Here is a 17,347-nt window from a genome sequence, read left to right on the forward strand (position 1 = left end):
CCAATGGGCGTAAATGAATTTAAGAGGTGATTTCAAAATAAGAACTAAGGTGTTGGTGACAGTTAAAGCCAAAAGAGTAAAGCTGTGTGGCCTGATCAACCAAGAAGGAACAAGTTACAGTGAGGTAGGGACAATTGAATCTAGTGCATGTTGTGTTTGATCTGACAAGGATATGGCACATGTTGCTTGGAAGGGAAATTCTAGTTAATGCCAAGAAACAGTGACCAACAACACACTTAGTTTTCATTTGATGCTTTGGGGGTCACAGGCACACCGTGAACAGTCAGCTCCACACACTAAGTATAAATTTAGGTGACACAACTCTAAAATGACTGGTAAAGGCTCAATACACAGCTATTATTCTGACAACCAACAAGCATTATGAGACCAACGGCGCAAGGGCAGTACAGAGATAAGAGTGGAATCTATTACAAATACTAAAAAAAAAAACCGTTTTTTTTTTTTTTTTTTTTTTGAGACAGGGTTTCTCTGTGGCTTTGGAGGCTGTCCTGGAACTAGCTCTTGTAGACCAGGCTGGTCTCGAACTCACAGAAATCTGCCTGCCTCTGCCTCCCAAATGCTGGAATTAAAGGCGTGCGCCACCACCTTGCCCGGCCCAACTAAAAAACGTTTTTGTTTTTTTTTTTTTTTTTTTTGAAATGACTTCATTCTGTTGAAAAAGCTGCACAGAATTGCTCCAGGCTACTCCGGTGGTAAATTAAATGGGAGCAAGTTCACGTCAAGCTGTTGCACAAACTGCATGGATAATTCCTACCTTAAGGCTCAAAACAACTCAAACAATACGCCCGATGAGGCCACGAATTAAAATGCAACGCGTTAAGTCTAATCGCCATCTTAACCCCTCTGAGGCCTATCTTGGAATATAACGGTAAAATTCAGCCATCTACACAAAAGACAGCAAGCAGTCACTTGCAAAGAGGCAGGGAGAAGACGCTGTTTCACACAGCACACAAATAAAGGCCAGGCCAGGCCGGCCCACCCCAGGCCGCGGGGATTGGAACCAGAGAGCAGATTCCCGTGGAAAAGCGGGGCGCGGCCCGTGGTCGCGAGACATCTACAGTCTCCCTTACCGCCTCGTCCCAACTTTTTTTTGCCGACTTTCCTCTTCTGCCTCATCGTTGCGCGTAGTAGGAGGATGCCACCACGTTATTGTAGCTCAGACCAGACAAAGTTAGCAGCCGTAAAGCAACGCGGCACTGACGTGAAAGCACAGCTGTACCATTAAGCTCTTCCCAGAAGGCGGCGCGCGGAGCCCCGCCCAGTCTGGGTGGCGGCTCCCGGCTCGCTCAGACTGGGAGGGGCTGTGCATGCAGATTCTGTGGGAGGATGGCGAATTCTTGGGGACCAGCGACCTGGACCCGGCTAGTACCGAAGGGGCAGTTTATTCAAGGAGGCTGCCCCGAGAAGCTGGGACGAGAGTGAAATGTAACCTGAGTTCTTAAAGCAAAACCCTGGGGTCTGGCAATTCCCACAAGCAAGGCTGGGCCACGTGTCACTAGTATAACCAACCATGTTGGGAGAGGAGCAGATAAAGAAGACGAACGATTCCTCCCCTCACCCCTTCACACACACTCAATCCTGTCGTTAGGATGTTGACATAAGCGTTAATTTTTAAAGGTTAAAATTAAATTGAGGGCAGGCGGCAAGAGGTATATTTATTTAAGCCGTCCTCTGGTTGATCGTTGTCTCGGTTGTGGCTTGCAAGGCGGTAAAAGTCTTAATGGCTGACGTCCCTCTAGGAGATCCATCTGGCTTCTACAAGATGCTCACTTAATGCTCCCGGGTGCAGCCCCGTCATCACTGCTAATGGCTCTAATATGGTCGGGAGTCTGCCGTTGGAGGCTTTGCTTTCTCTGGAGTCAAGGTGACTGCAGGTTTAGGGCAATGATTTTTCTTTGTACATTCAGCCAAAGTAAAGGAGACAAATAGACACAAAATGAAGGCAGATAATGGGCCTTTATCCTGCGTTTTGTTACTTGTGGGTTCAAGCGCGCGGGGCGGGGGGGGGGTGGAGTCAATGCTTTTTTTTTTTTCTTCCCCCAAAGTATCAAAGGCTTGTTTCAAGAATGTGGATGTGAGTGGTCCTTGCATGGGGGCTTAGGAGCCCACGTACATCACACAAAGGGGGAGACTGGATAGAAATCCCACACACGATGAAAATTAAACCTTTACTGTGATGAACGCTAAGGTCTGACTTTCCTGAAAGACACCAGGCAAGAAGCAAATAGCTTGATCTTGCAGGCTTTGCAGCCTGTAGGTTCCCCGAGTCTCAGATGAATGACACATCTTTCTTGATAACTGTCTTGAAAACACTGGGTAAGACACCATGGACAATATTTTGCAACATCAGGAGATAAGACATGGAATAGCTTTAAAAAAAAAAAAAAATCCTTCCATGATCTCCTTTGTCCACAGGCCAGATATTAAGAATTTTTCAAATTAATAAAGGAGTGATGGAAGGTGTGATGGAAAGTATGATGTCTCTCCTTACTTCCCACTAGAGTTGAGGTAGCTCTGTTTTTGATGCCACCACTGCACTGAAACTGTTCTGGTCAAGACTGAGATTTTTTTCAGGGTACCAAAATATCTTAATAGCACCCTTCTGCCAACAAAAATAAATTAGCTTCCCTGAAAATATTTTAGGATAAGGGTCCCCACTCTAGAATTTTCTATTATTTTTTTCAGACTCTTGAAGATACCTCTGTCTCATGTCAAGTTACTGACTGGACTTCTTCAGGAGTCATTTGATCCTGTCTCTTTCTAGTGACTCCCAGAGTGCCATGGTTTTAAATATCGTCAAGGTTTGGGAACCACTGAATAAGACAAGAGATTATTGTGCCCCAAATCAGGGTAGAAAGCCATGGATGTGGTAAAACTTGTTCAGATTCTGAAAACGTTTTAGGCCCTCCACTCAATGTGGGATAATGGGGGTTGGGGAAGAGACATCAGCATTAAGTGTGAGACCACAGCTTTTGGGTCAAGACAGGGAATGATGAAGATGTCATTGTCTGAAATGAGGTGCTTCAGAGGGGCTTGCTTTGGGCCTGTTCTATTTGAGATGCCTGGTGAGTGGTGAACCATGAAAGAGGTTATAGCTTGGGGTTCCGGTAGAGCTTTAGGTGTATGATGAAGTTTAAAGTTATGAAACAGGGTAAAAGAAGAGCTGAAGTCTAAGCCTTGCTGTGTCCTATTATTAACAGGTCTGAGACAAGACTAATAACTAACAAAGAGACTGGCCGGGTACATCTAGGAGACTGGAGGAAAACCAGGAGGGTGTGAGAGATCTAGGAGCCTAGTAAACAATGTCAAAGAGCTGGAGTTATCAGCGGTGTCAGACACTGTTGAGGAGTCAAGGAAGATGAGGATTGAGTTGGTTAGGATCATTGAGGGACCATGATGAGAACAGTTTTGGGGGATGAGGAAGGATCCCACCTTGACTGGAGTAGATTTATGTGATTGCTATACTTGGTTATCAACTTGACACAGTTGGAATAGGGGACATCATTGAAGACTTGTCTCTATCATATTGGCCTGTGGGGCATTTTCTTGATGGCTAATTGATGGAAGAGGGCCCAACACACTTGCACGGCACCATCCCAGAGCAGGTGGGCCTGGACTGTGTAATACAGGTAGCTGAATGGGAGCCTGGGAGCAAGCCAGTAAGCAGCATTCCTCCATAGTTTCTTCTTTATTTCCTGCTCGAACACATGCCCTGAGTTTCCTCATTGTTGGACTGTGACCTAGAAGTGTAAGCCAAACGAACCTTTCCTCTTGAAGTTCTTTGGTTAGGGTACTGTCACAGCAACAGAACACAAACTAGGACAGTTTGTAATGTTCACATAGGAGAGGGTGGAGGGAGTTCAGAAAACATTGAGATTTCTCACAAGGAAGGACAGATAAGTGGAGTAGTAGCGAGCAAGGAATCTGAGGCCACGGGGCGATGTAGAACGGCAATGGGTTTGCGTGTACATCCCGTGTTGGGGGATTTGATGGAGCAAGAGACAGAAGTGTTCTACTTAATCCTTGGGTGTGAGGGCTGGGTGGGATCTGATGCAGAAGAGTGCAGAGCAGTGATGGGGATAGGGTTCGATGATGCTATGTGCAAATTCTCTTTCATTGGCTTTGATACTTTCATTGAGTTCAATGGGAATTCAGCCTGGCAGAGTGACCAAACTTCTAACTAGCCTGGCATCCAGGTGCCCAGAGTCAGGTGCTAAGGACTGCCATCAAGAACCCAGGTATCCTTAACAGCTCCCCAACCCATTTAAAAATGATTTAATAGCACTTCTGAATATAGGTGTTATTGAGACAAGAAAAGCACCAGTAGGGGGCAAGCTAAGCTTGTGTTGTATGATTGTTAAGTGGTGATCATGTGATATTCGTGTTGATTTTTTTTCTGTTTTGAAATTTATATTGGCAAAAATATAAAAAGAAAATGCAAAAAACCCAAGGGGAAAACATCTCTGAAATTTATATTGATACTTCAGTATCTTGCTCATGTAGAGAGGACCCATCCTGTCAAAAGTTCAAAGCAGTTTCTGGGATACTCTAAATATTTGTCTTTAATCCTGCCCACGTTATGACTTTGTTACTTTCTGACCCCCCATTTTGGACTAAACACACACCTAGGGTCCATGAGCATTGTCCTGGTAATGGTCAAACTGGTATCTGGGAGCAACAGCCCACAGCTTGAGATTGAACAAATGTGCTTTCCAGTGTCCTCAGTCTGATTGACAGGGTAGCCAACCTTCACAAAGGGGCAGCTTTATTTCCTTCCCTTCTCTACTGGGCATTACTCTAAAAACATTTGTTTTTAAACATAAGGATCTTGTAAGTTCAAGACCAGTCTAGGCTACATAGTGAGACCCTGTCTTTAAAAAACAAAACAAACCCCAAAATTTTAATAATAAAAAAAGATCTGAAGTTCAATTTCTCAAAAGAATTATTTGAATCTGGCTTTCCACTCTTTTTCTACAATAAAGCCCAATAGTATTTTATTTTTGATGGAATGTGTTTGAGGGTAACGTTTAGTTTCTGTCAAAATTGGTTTTTATTGGCCGTGCCCTGTCCTCCACCTCCCTCAGTCATGCACACTGGGGTATCTGGGAACCGGCCCTTTGTTTCTCCTGTCCTGGATCCATCTGGATAACAGTTACCCTCAGAGAAAGTGTGCTGTGGCAGAATGCTGAAATCTGTTTGGGAAGGAAAAGTGGCCAAGTCCTGCCTGACTGTGGGAAGACAGCAGGGAGGAGTGCACGATCCCCAGTTCACATGCAATTGAAGTTTAAATGAAAATAGAAAACAGCATATCTCCATATTGAGGGAGGAAGTCAAGGTAAATAGCCTAATGTGGTTAGTTTCACTTCCACTATGTTTATAAATGTGGCTTTGTGACTGTGACCACTGAGGGCCCTATCTAGTGGGTCCCTGGTATCTGCACCATCTGTATCGATGTGTCTCTATTAGCTACTGCTTCACTTGTGGACTCCTGGAACTGAAGCAAAACTGTTTGGGATTTTTTAAAAAATCTTATTGCTTTTTATTTTCTGTTCAGCAGCATCTGGTAAGTTGTTTTTCTTATATATTCTGTGCTATGAGTGTGGAATTTTTATTAATAATAGAGGTTTAAAAATGAAGTTTTAGATGTACAGAAAACTTGAGAAAATAGTTGGTGTAACCTGCCCTCAATGACCCTGATTATCCTGGAGTGGCACATTAGTTATGAGTGAGAACATAGACATATTGAACACACGGGTGCTAAGGAATGTCTGTGTCTTAATGAATAAACGTTCTGAGTTTATATCTGGGGTTCATATTTTACTGGACACCATCTGGGACACCATATCACACTTGGCCATTCTGTCTCTATAGGTTCTTTTTGGCTGTCACCTGAGACTTTTCTTGTTTTTGATGATATTGGCAATTTTGAAGGGTATTGACCTGGTACTTTGTAGTAGCCTCTGCTACTGGCATTTTCATAATTAGATTAGAATTAGGGATTGGGGGGAGTAGAGCATGGAGAGGAGAGGAGAGGAGAGGAGAGGAGAGGCGAGAGAGGAGAGAGGCGAGGAGAGGAGAGGAGAGGAGAGGAGAGGAGAGGAGAGGAGAGAGGAGAGGAGAGGAGACAGCATGTCTTTCAGCTGTGACTATTGGTGCTGAGCTGGATCACTTGGCTGGAGTGATATTGGGCGAATTACTCCTCTCTCTCCTGTTTCCATATTGTACTCCTCAGAAGGAAGTCAGCACACAAAATATCCCAAGGAGTAGGGGATTGTGTTTTGGCCCACGAGAGTGGGGTAGCCTAAATGCTGGGATTCCTCTGTGTGGGACACTTGTCTCTTCTGTGGACTGAGTTTCTAAAAGTGAGTTACAGGTTTCTAGTTTTCCACCTTGCTGAGGAAGGGTCTCTTGCCTCTTCCACTGTTCTGCTCAGTGCACTCCAGGCTAGGCAGCCTGGGAGCTTCCAGTGGAGTCTCCCAACTCCACTGCCCACCTCCCTGTAAGAGTGCCAGAATTGGAACACATCTGCTTGTTACATCCATGTTTGTTACACATGTTCTAAGGGTGGAACTTTCTGCAGCCTTGTGCAGCAATCAGGTAACTGCTTAGCTATCTCCTTGGTCCAAGATGAATTATTTCTTAGGAGAAAATGAATTTCGCCTTTCTGCTTATGTAATTGAATTTTAAGGTCTTATAAATACCAATATAATAGAAATTGGAAGAATAAAATTTTAGTTTGATTTTAAAAAAGTAAAACATCATTTTGGGCAAGCCAGACCATTCTTCACAAAACAGATAGTACAGGCACTGTTGGGGTCATATGGATTCATGACAAGGAGAAATATTACATCTCGTTACGGTGACAAGCTTGGGAGAGGAAAACAAAAGGTTAAATTTTGTTTCATCAGAATGGGATGATATCTGCTTACCTCCTCACTTATTAACCTAGGAGGAACATTGGCAGAAAAGCATGTCACCCCATACCCTTTCTGCTCTGGCAGGTATAAAACATTGGACACACTGGCAGTTAAGTAACAACCACCTCTTTTCCTCCAGGAATTTGAAGGTTTGGCTTGAGAGCTCATATGTTTTAATTGCTCTTGATCTTGCTCTCTGGTGACCATTACCTCACTGTGTGACTGTGGACAAATTCCTCCCCTCTCTGTGCTTTCGAGTGCATGTCAGTGAACTAGAAGCCCCTGATGGACAGTCTTTCTTCAATTCCACTCTCCACAGCTGTTCTCTGGTTGGGATGATGAGCTCGTATCACTTCTCTCACTGTCTGTTTATAAAGAGGTCGTTAGCAAAGGCAAATAAAAGAAAGGGAGGGTGAGAGAGGTAAGAATAGCTGCCAAAGGTCAGTTATTTAACAGGAAATCAGCACCAGGCAGCCACACTGTGTCTAGCAAAACCTGCAGAGCATCATTTAAAAGATGCTATTCTCAGGCTCAGGGCACATGAATGTAAATGAGCCCTAAAAGCAAAACATGAGGGCTGGCCATGCAGCTGAAGCACAAATGAAATGAGCTGTGCTTGCAGGAGTCTGTAAGTTCAGACTGCTTTGGATTGGTTCTTCAGAGAAACCAATTGGATTCTCCCACCACACCCCACTATTATTTCCTCCCTCTGCAGGGGAGCAGATTCTGGCATTGGCTGAGGACAGTTGTTTTCAAGACCATGAACTCAGCACTGAGGCTATCTCAGAATTGCTGCTCCACTCCGTGGGAGCCCTAATTACTGTTATGCTGTTGATGGCATTTCAAAATGAGGACTGCCATTCTTTCAGTATCTGTCCACACCAGAGAACACACCTTCTGCTTACTGATGGCAAACCAAAGGCCCGAGTGGCCAGGCGACTAGTCGGAAGTCCCACAGCTCCACAGTTCTTTTGGTTGGTAGCAGAATGAGAAGCAGAGTGGCCTTTGCCGCTACAGCATTCAGTTCCATAGTGATAGGCTAGCCTCTTCTCCTTTTGCTCTCTTTCTAGAGGATTTCTGTCCATTTCCTAGTGTCTTAGTTTGTCAACCAAATGGTCCCTTCCTCACAGTTTTTGAACTTGGCAGAAAGAATCTGAAACTTAAATTCCTATAAATCCATTTCAAACACTTCCCATTGTTTCCACATGTCAGTTAGAGGTCACAAATTCCTTGTGTACTGGTATTGTGGCTGCTGTTTTGATGAGAGCCTTTTTTGTGTGTGTGTGAGTGGCTCATGGTTTGGTGTCTGCACTGATGCAGCTAAACTCTGTCTAACCCTGGACATATATGTGCCAACAGATTTTTCTGGAGATCATGTGCTGTTGATGTAGTAAATGAAGCCAGTTGAACCTTCCCCTGACCCCAAAAGAAGCCCAAACCACTGTTCGTTTTCCAGAGTCCAGTGAGCATGTCTGTTTCTTCTCTCAGTTCTGAACACTTTTATAAATGTGCTTTGGTCCACATTCCTCTGAAATGGAAGGTCTTTAGTTTCCACATGAATCTTAAGGCATCTTCAAATCTAAGAGCCTGAGAAATGTTCATGTATCCCAAGGACAGTATGGCACTGATGCTCTTGCCATGATCCATTTGTTCTTTTGGATTTTGTTTGGACTCACTAGTCTCTCTGCCCCGGGAATATGAACTCTAGAACACGGATTGTCCTGGCAAACCACAGAATTTTGTCCAGCAGTGGGACCATAGGTTTTCTTAGTCTGCATTGTTGACAGTGGCAACATAATGGCTAACGTTCTGTGTGATGATGGCTCACCGACACACCTTTAGGAAACAGCAGGGCTCTCTGTTACTTCCTCATTTTGTACCAGAAGTTGGATAGACCTCACTGTAGAATGGCCATGTTGTAGTTCATTGCCTTTTATGTGCTCATTCATTTTGTTCCTGATGTGGTTTAGTGTTTTTAGTGTTTGTAATAGTGATTTTTAAACTATTTATTTACTTTTATGTGTATGGGTGTTTTGCCTGTGTACATGCCTGTGCATTATGTGTGTGCCCAATACCCGCAAAGGCCAGAAGGGGGCGCTGGATCTCCTGGGACCAGAGTGATGGATGGTGTGAGCCACCATGTGGGTGCTAGGAGTCAACCTTGGTTGGTCCTCTGCAAGAACAGCCAGTGCTCTTAACTGCTGAGCCATCTCTCCAGTTGCAAGCATTTTAAATTAGAAGTCGCTGTCTCTCATGAAATGTGACTTGGAGCATTTCCCCTCCCAGCTTTTCTGCTGTGCACTTCAAATAAGAGCTCAGCTCCACATTTGAAGGCGAGTCCATTGCCAGATGATCCTACACATAGGTGCCATTTTCAGACTTCTCCAGTACCAGAAAACCTTGAAGAACTCATAGTTCAATAAGGAGGAGGAAACATAAACCATGGTTACTGAGCCGAGCGTAGTGCTACATGCCTGTAATTCCAGCACTCCAGAGTTTGAGCAAAGAGAGCCATGAGTTGGAGGCTAATCTGGGCTTTAAAGGTGCATAGAAAGATATTGTGGAAAGAGATAGGGAAGGGAGAGAGAAATGGAGGGAGAGAGAAAAGAAAGAAAAGTCATCATAATTGGGCCATTTACAGGGACCTGAGAAGGGAATGACTAGCAATCCAAACACCTTATTAGAGGAAAAAAAAATTCAAGAACACATCTTGCATAAAGGGCAGGAGTTCACAGGGAAGAAAGGGACAGGGCATCCCAATGTGCCAGGTTTGTGGAAGTTCACCAGAACTCCCTTCCCTGGAGAACCATGGAGGATGGGGGTGGCCTGAGAGAGGGTGGGGGAGAGGGAGTGGTAGCCCGAAGTGCTTCTGACCTTGCATTCAGTCAGCATCACACCACATTCAACCTATGTGTACCAAGCCTGGAAGTCGGTTAGTCAGGTCAGATCTGAGGGCTAAACTAAGAATAGATCACTTCAGCTGGGGGTCATTTGCAAATAAGGCTCAGTCTGCCTTATTTAGTGAGTCTGTCCCACTAGGGCCCAGGAGACTAGTGGACGTTGACACATCAGGAAGTTTTTGCATATCTCAGAAGGGCCGTGGTTCTGCTTTTGAAGTGCATGATGAGTGCTCCCCAACAGAAGCCGTGGCTATGGAGAGTAAGGAGCTGGGTGCTTTCCCTGGTGTTCCCTGGATTCTCACTTGTGTGGGCAGAGAAGGGGGCTGCAGGGCAGTGTACAGCCATCTGCTCTTCACAGTGTTCTCCATTCTGAGACTCCATAGGGCCCTGAATCTTCATGTTCATGCCCAAACTTGTCTGCTGGTGACCTAGACACAGGCCAGCTCTGACACTTCCTTTGGATGCTCTCCTACTACTTACTGTTCCCCCTTGTGGATGCTCCATGATTCAGGCTTACACACAACCAACCAACCCCCAGTCACGTGTCTTCCTATTGAAATGGGGAGAGCAAAGTCCATAAGACTGAATCACTGGACCTCCCCTTCCCTGCTCAGTATATAGCCACGAAACTCCAGTCCCGAGAAAGGGAATGTAGACATCCCAGCTTCAAGCTGACTCTTGCTGGAAATAAATGGCATTGGCACAAGTTCAAGTTCACATACTGGGGCTCTGACCTTGCCCAAAGCAGCCCATGTATAGAATTTGACGTCCACAGCTCTGGTCACCAGAGGTTTATTCTCATTTCTGAATGAGTTGTCCTAAAGATCTCAGGCAATGTCAAATTAAACCTCCCCAGATAATGTGTGTAATGGAGAACCAATGATCGAACACTGATCTTTGCCACGTTTAATGTCAATGAGTGATGCATGAGGCACTGTGAGGGTTTCAAAGAGACGTGAGAATGCTCCCTGCTCTTTTAGAATATTGGAAGCTAGTGGAAGATACAAACACAAGCATATTTATGTGTGCTCACTTTAGGAGGCTTGCATTTTTATTTATTTTTTTAATGAGACACAGGGTCTTGCTGTGTAGCCCAAGCTGGCCTTGAATTTGTGCTTCTCTTGTTTCAGTCTTTCAAGTAGTGGGGTTTATTATCGTACCCAGCTGCTTTTTGTACTTTTAATGTGTGCATCTCTTCTCTTTGTTCTTTGTCTTCTCAGGCTGGTTTTCCTAAGCAGGCACAAGAAGCAACGGGCTTAGCAGGAAATGGCAGAAATGGAGGCTTCTGCTTGTGTGACACCACACTCAGGTAACACCAGAGGAATGACTTTAAGTAGGACCTGGCCATTGTCGTCTGGTCAAAGGCTGAACCTGTAATCACAGCTGTCACTCCTTGCTCTTTAGTTTGTTGCTGTTTTCTAATGGCAAGTTAGTAAGAAGCACATGTCAATTAAAAAAAAAAAAGTAGCTAAAGTAGCCTATTCAAAGCAAAGCAAGCTGTTTGAAGATCAGTTGTATATGTGATGCTTCCTACCTTAAAATCATTTCTAGAATATGAACTTGGACTTTCTGAAATCCAAGGAGGGGAGGGGGCCCTTGGAACAGTAGCAGGTAGCTTTTCTCATAAGGGCAGAGATGGGCCTAAGTGTCTTGTTGAAAGATGAGTCCATTGGAGTCAGCGTGGGCAAACTTCCTCCCTCGGGGGGCTGGTGGAAGGTCTCTTGGGCCATAGCGAGTGCCTCCTTGAGGAAGCCAAGAGGGGGTAGCTCCCAGGTACTGGAATAAGGGTATATAAAATCATCCTTGTTTTTAGACCTGAGGAGGAAAATCCTCCTCATCACCATGGAAACAACTCCCTTAGGGGAAAGGGAGCCAATATTTCCAGGTCTGTGTGGTAGCAGCCATCACAATGAAGCCTGGCTGGACACACACACAAAAACCCTGCAACTTTTGGGTCCCTTGGGCTGAGCTAAGATCTAAGCAGGGGACCCTTTACTTTAGCAACGGTCCAAAATTGACCATAGAGCTGCATCTGTTGAGGATCAGTTTTCAAAAGTGTCCCCCCACCCCGATTTCATCCACCCCTCTTGCTCTTTACTACAACAATTCAATAAAATAGTTGGAAAATGACAAGTGGATGGCCAAGCAATTGTAGGGGATAATAAGAACTATGGCCCATGTTCAGACCAGTTCATTCCAGCTACAGTTTAATAGACCCATTCACGCTATAAATGCAAGATGGAATATTTTATCTTTTCCAGGTGGTTTTTCATGTTTGGAACTGAGAAAAGACTTGTAAGCCTGTTATTTTATCTGAATTCTTACCCCTAGCTCCCACTCATATCAGATTAACTGCTGGGTCTTACAACATTGAAACGAGGGCTCTGGATGGATGGGTTTGTTCCTTGTCTGATGCATATGGCTAAGAGACTGCAAACGTTTACAGAGAGCACCTGAGCTACAAAGCAGACATCCTTTTACATTATTCCGAAGACAACTGTGCATGCATCCTGGCATTCTGAACTGCTTCCTAGGCTTCAGTGTTTGGCCAACAACTGGCCCAGGCCTTCGAATAGCATGTTCTTTTCTTTTCTGCCTCTTCCTCTCTGGCAGAAGCCACAAAGCCAGCTACCACTTGGTATTTAGTTCTAATGCAGTCCTGACGCCGAGCCAGGATGGATGCTTGCAGTTGAGAGCAGTCACTTCCTGGGACAGAAGGATCTAGTGAGCAAGTTTGTCATCTGTCAAAGCAGAAGTATGAAGTGTCAGCTGCCTGAGCTTTGGCACATGTGTGGCTATGCACTGGCACATATGTGGCTCTGCACTGGAGCCTTCTGTGGTGTGTTAGCTGGCTCCCGTAAGCAGCAGAAGATGCTGGAAGATACAAGACTGGAGAGGTGGTGGTGGAGGGCTTTGCACAGTGTGTGGGAGACCCACATCTGGAATCCAGTATGCAATTTGGGCCTTTCGCTTAGGCTTCTACCCTGGGTCCCCTCTGAAGTGCCTCATCAGTCTGTCATGGAACTTGACCTTCTTAGGCCACACTCAGATTTGGAGCCTTATATGCTGTCTATATGAGCTCAGAGTGGCATCTCTTTGGACCTGTTCCAGGTCACTTCATGGCTGTTTCCCTGGTAATCAGCAAGCCCCAGGAGCACTGGGTTAGGATCATTTCCAGTAACTTTTGCTCCAGAGACCAAGCTGTTACCCCCCCCCCCTTTCTATCCAGGCAACACTAATGAGGTGTGCTTTCTAAATCTAAAACACAGCTTTCCTTAGGTTTATGATCCCTACCAGCCTTTCACCTCATAATCAAGTCATCATGTAAGTGAATGAATGATTCCTGCAGACTTCAAAGATCTTATCCCGGTTTCTGTTTTTTTCCTGCTTAAGGAAGCAGCTGTAGGTGAGAAGCATGGGGCAGGGGAGCTTTCCTCAATTTAATATCCAAAAGGCATTATTTTATTTTATTTTACTTCATTTTATTTTTCTGTGGCATTGGGATTGAACCCAGGACCTCATGCAAGCTAGTTAAGTAATCTACCACTGATGTTTATCCCCCCCACTCCTTTTTAAATTGTCAACTTGTGTATGTAGGAATGGTGTATGTATCTGCATGTGTTCATGTGGGTGTGTGTTTGTATGTATTCACATGTGCATGTGAGCGGGTGTGCACATGTTTGAATATACGTATGAAAGCCAGAGGTAAATGTAGGCTGTTTTCCTCAGTAGCTGTTCACCTTATTTTTAAGTTTTATAAAATCTTTATTGACAAATAAATCACATAGTATATAGTTTGCCTGTTTGCACAATTTGACAGACTTTAGTCCAGCATCCTCATAGGCCTGTGACATTATCATCACTTTTTGTTTTAGAACATTGCTGTTCTCAATTTTTATACACACATATAATGTGTTGTGATTACATTCCACCTTAGTTTTTGAGAAAGTGTCTCTCACTGAACTTGGAGCTTACCGGTTAAGCTAGGCTGGCCAGGGAGCTCCAGAGATCTGTTTATCTCTGCCTCCACCATGCTGGGATTGAAGCTGGCCCATCACAGGTTTTATGTAGGTGCTGGTGATTGAACTCTGGTCCTCATGCTGTGCCATAAGCACTTTACTTGCTGAGCCATCTCCCAGTCCTGATTTTAACCTTTCATTTTGAGATAAGCTCTTACTAGATGTTCCAGGCTGGTCTAGATGCCACCACCTCCCTGTCTCACCCTCCTGAGTAGCTGGGAGTATAGCCATGCACACCAGGCCCAGCGGGAAGGCATCCAGTGTATAGGAACCCCCCTCACACTGTCTCAATGCTTCCACTTTACCAGCCTTTCGGCTTACAGATGAGGAAGGACTCAGGTTGAACAGGAGACACTTGACCTGGTTACATGCTTGCTTTCCCACACTGTTCTGTGTCTGATGGGGATCTGAAAGGCCTGTCTGTTCCCTGTCCTGAACCCTGCTTTGAGCTTTCCCCTCCTCAGTCAGTGCATTTCCTAAAACTTGCATTTGGCAAACAGTATCCAGCTACTTTGGCTTCTGAGGACATGCAAATAGAAGTTTGCATCTGGAGAGTAATGTTGGAACCGGATGTGTGATTGTTAATATTGACAGTCAGCTTGACAGAACCCAGAATCACCTGGACACTGGCCTAGGACCCACCCTGAATGTGGATGGCACCAGTCCCTATGCCAGGGCTCTGAACTGAATAAAACGACCTGTGCCCTTGTATACATTACTCCCTGCTTCCTGACTGCTGATACTGTGTGACTGTCACATGGGCCAAAATAAATCCTTCCTTCCTTAAGTGCTTTTTTTTTTTTTTTTTTTTTTTTAGGTTTTTCAAGACAGGGTTTCTCTGTGTAGCTTTGGAGCCTATCTTGGCACTCGCTCTGGAGACCAGGCTGACCTCGAACTCACAGAGATCCGCATGCTTCTGCCTCCAGAGTGCTGGGATTAAAGGCATGCGCCACCAACGCCCCAGCTTCCTTGAGTGCTTTTTATCAGGATATTTTGCCACAAATAATCCAAAAGTAACTGATATAAGGTGCAACAATGCAGTGACCCTGAGACAACCCCTCAGAGCAGGCAAAACTGGCCGGGGTGCTCTGAGGCCTCTTCATTGTGTACATTGGTAGGGGTGAGGCAAGGATCCTCTGCCCACCCTCAACCTGTGATTCTCTATATCCTCTGTTTATCCCTAGTTGACTGTGATCTGTTTAAAGAACCCGTGAAGAAAAGACGCAGGTCACACCGAGACCAGCAGTTCCAAGCGTTTCCCTCTGCGGAGCAAAGTGCTCTTAAGGAATGTGAGTATTGGGGAACACTGGTGTGGCTCGCGGTGACAGGACTCCGTCTTTCACAAACAGGTGCAGATGCTCCGAGGGAAGAAGTTAAGTTCTGGAGACCAGGGAGCATCTCCGCACGCACTTGCTCCTTATAGTCTCCACAGCGATATGTAACTTGTCCACTTATGTCCTGGCTGCTCTGAAGAGAAGGTTGTTATCAAAATAGCCTTTTCTGGATGTGAAGACAGTCTCTGGAAGGTTAGCTAGGTGCTCTGGTGGGTGTTTATGCAGAATCCACAGGAGAGATGGCTCCAGAAGGGCTAAAAATCCATCACAACACATAGATAAACTCTGTGGTTAGGGGAGTGCAGAGTGCACTTGTTTCTGGAGGTGATCACCACAGACACTGTTGATGGACACTTATCTCCAGTGGCATCGCTTGGTTTAATTGACTTCTCATTTGGCTGAGTTTTCTTCCTTCCCTGCAGTATTCAGTAGGCTCCTTTGGGGATCTGGCTCTCTTTCTCTGCCAGGTACACCCCCAGACAACCCATTTCTGTTGATTCCAGATGAAAAATTGGAGTCTCGGACCAGGAGGGTCTTGAGCAACACTTACCAGAAGATGATTCAGTCTGTCTTTCTGGATGACAGCATTCCCAGTGGACTCAAATATCTCATGTGAGTCTAGAATTTGCACCCGCCAATCTGATGCTACAAGGAAAACCAAAAAGTGCTTACAAATAGAAACAGCATGAAAGGATAGAAAAGAAGTCCCATGGAGCAAAGTCACACTTCGATAAGTGGAAATGCTCCAAACCCAGCCAAGCCATGTGTCATTGAGTTTACCAGCTGTTTGTACAGAACTGGCTCGAAGGTCCCCCAGGCAAGTCAATGATGAAGTTGACCTTGCTCATGGGATTCTGGGTTACTCTTCAGACTTTTCTGCATGGGTTTTACTGGAGATGAGAACATGGACTACAAACAGGGATGTCTCACATCTATGTAGACAGTATAATGTTTGTGGAGAATTATGTTTACTGGGCATTTTTACCTAGTCCCGTTTGCTCCCCAGCACAAGACTATGTGATCAATACCCCTTCATCAAAGAAAGGAAGGATACAGTGAGTTGCCCAGGATCAGACCTTAGTTTCTTTGCATTCTGTTCTGATGTGCTTTGTTTCATACTTAATGTGCACTCTGAAATGGATGCAGAAACCGGCTTCTGGCCTTGATTGAAAAGCCTCCTCTGGAGCCGATCTACGTTGGGTTCTTGGGAAGCACTGGAGCCGGCAAGAGCTCGCTGATCAATGCCCTCATCCAGCAAGCCATGTTTCTGCCAGTGTCTGGAGAAAGCATTTGCACATCCTGCATCGTACAAGTGAGCTCTGGCTGCTGTGAGCAGTACGAGGCCAAAATCCACCTTCTGTCTGATCAGGTATGACAGCCTGCCCTCCCTCTCCTTTTTTTTTTTTATTTCTTCCCTTCTCTCCTTTCTCTTTTTCTTCTTCTTTTCCTTTCTTCCCTGAATTTTTCCTCTTCACACCACCAGAGATTATAATTATATCATTGTAAATGTAGCATGGTGGTGGGGAGCTGACTTGGTTGGTAAAGTGTTTGCTGGGCAAGCATGAGGGCTTAAGTTTGGATCACCAGAATCGGTGGAGGGTAAAAGCCAGGTGTGTCTGTAATCCCAGTACTGGGGAGACAGAGATACTGAGTGGCACTTGTTAGCAAGCTGAATTGATGAGCTCAGGTTCGGTGAGAGATGCTGTCTCAAAATAAACAAACAAGGTGGAGAAGTGATTGAGAAAACATCTGATATCAACCCTAACTTCACACATGTGTGTGCACACATACACACATACATAGACATGTGCACATACAAATATATAGAGAACACTTATCTAATGAAACATATTTCAGTGTAAATATTCTGCAAGTTGAGATGGGGGCTCTGGCTCAGGTCCTGAGGCAATTCCCTCCGAGACTCTCGGGCTAGCCATTCCCCTCTTCAGGGCCCTGTATCCCCATTATTCTAGTCTCTTTTCTGCTGCTGTGACAAACACCTTGACAGAGAATAACTGAGGGGAAGAAAGTATTTATTTGGCTTGTACTTCCAGGTCACAGTCTGTCATTGAGGGAAGTCAAGACAGGAACTCAAAGGCAGAAGCCATGGGGGACTGCTGCCTGTTGGCTTGCTCTCTGCCTGGCTCACAGGCTCA

General features: G+C 45.1%; 2 protein-coding genes across 2 annotated transcripts in view; one reads left to right on the forward strand and one right to left on the reverse strand.

Annotated features, from left to right (window-relative positions):
* Elp3 (elongator acetyltransferase complex subunit 3) overlaps positions 1-1,248 on the reverse strand; it is a 62,894-nt gene extending 61,646 nt beyond the window's left edge. The window contains exon 1 of the mRNA XM_027390311.2: positions 1,092-1,248. Coding sequence (XP_027246112.1) covers positions 1,092-1,137 — 46 coding nt within the window. The 5' untranslated portion in view covers positions 1,138-1,248. The remainder of the gene's footprint in view (positions 1-1,091) is intronic.
* Positions 1,249-3,581: 2,333 nt separating this feature from the next.
* The window catches only part of Nuggc (nuclear GTPase, germinal center associated), a 47,679-nt gene continuing 33,913 nt past the window's right edge, over positions 3,582-17,347 (forward strand). The window contains 5 exon segments of the mRNA XM_035453106.1: positions 3,582-3,680; positions 5,106-5,238; positions 15,042-15,146; positions 15,695-15,803; positions 16,338-16,560. Of these exon segments, the coding sequence (XP_035308997.1) occupies positions 3,582-3,680; positions 5,106-5,238; positions 15,042-15,146; positions 15,695-15,803; positions 16,338-16,560 (669 nt within the window).

This window comes from Cricetulus griseus, assembly GCF_003668045.3.
Source record: "Cricetulus griseus strain 17A/GY chromosome 1 unlocalized genomic scaffold, alternate assembly CriGri-PICRH-1.0 chr1_1, whole genome shotgun sequence".
Classification (NCBI taxonomy): domain Eukaryota; kingdom Metazoa; phylum Chordata; class Mammalia; order Rodentia; family Cricetidae; genus Cricetulus; species Cricetulus griseus.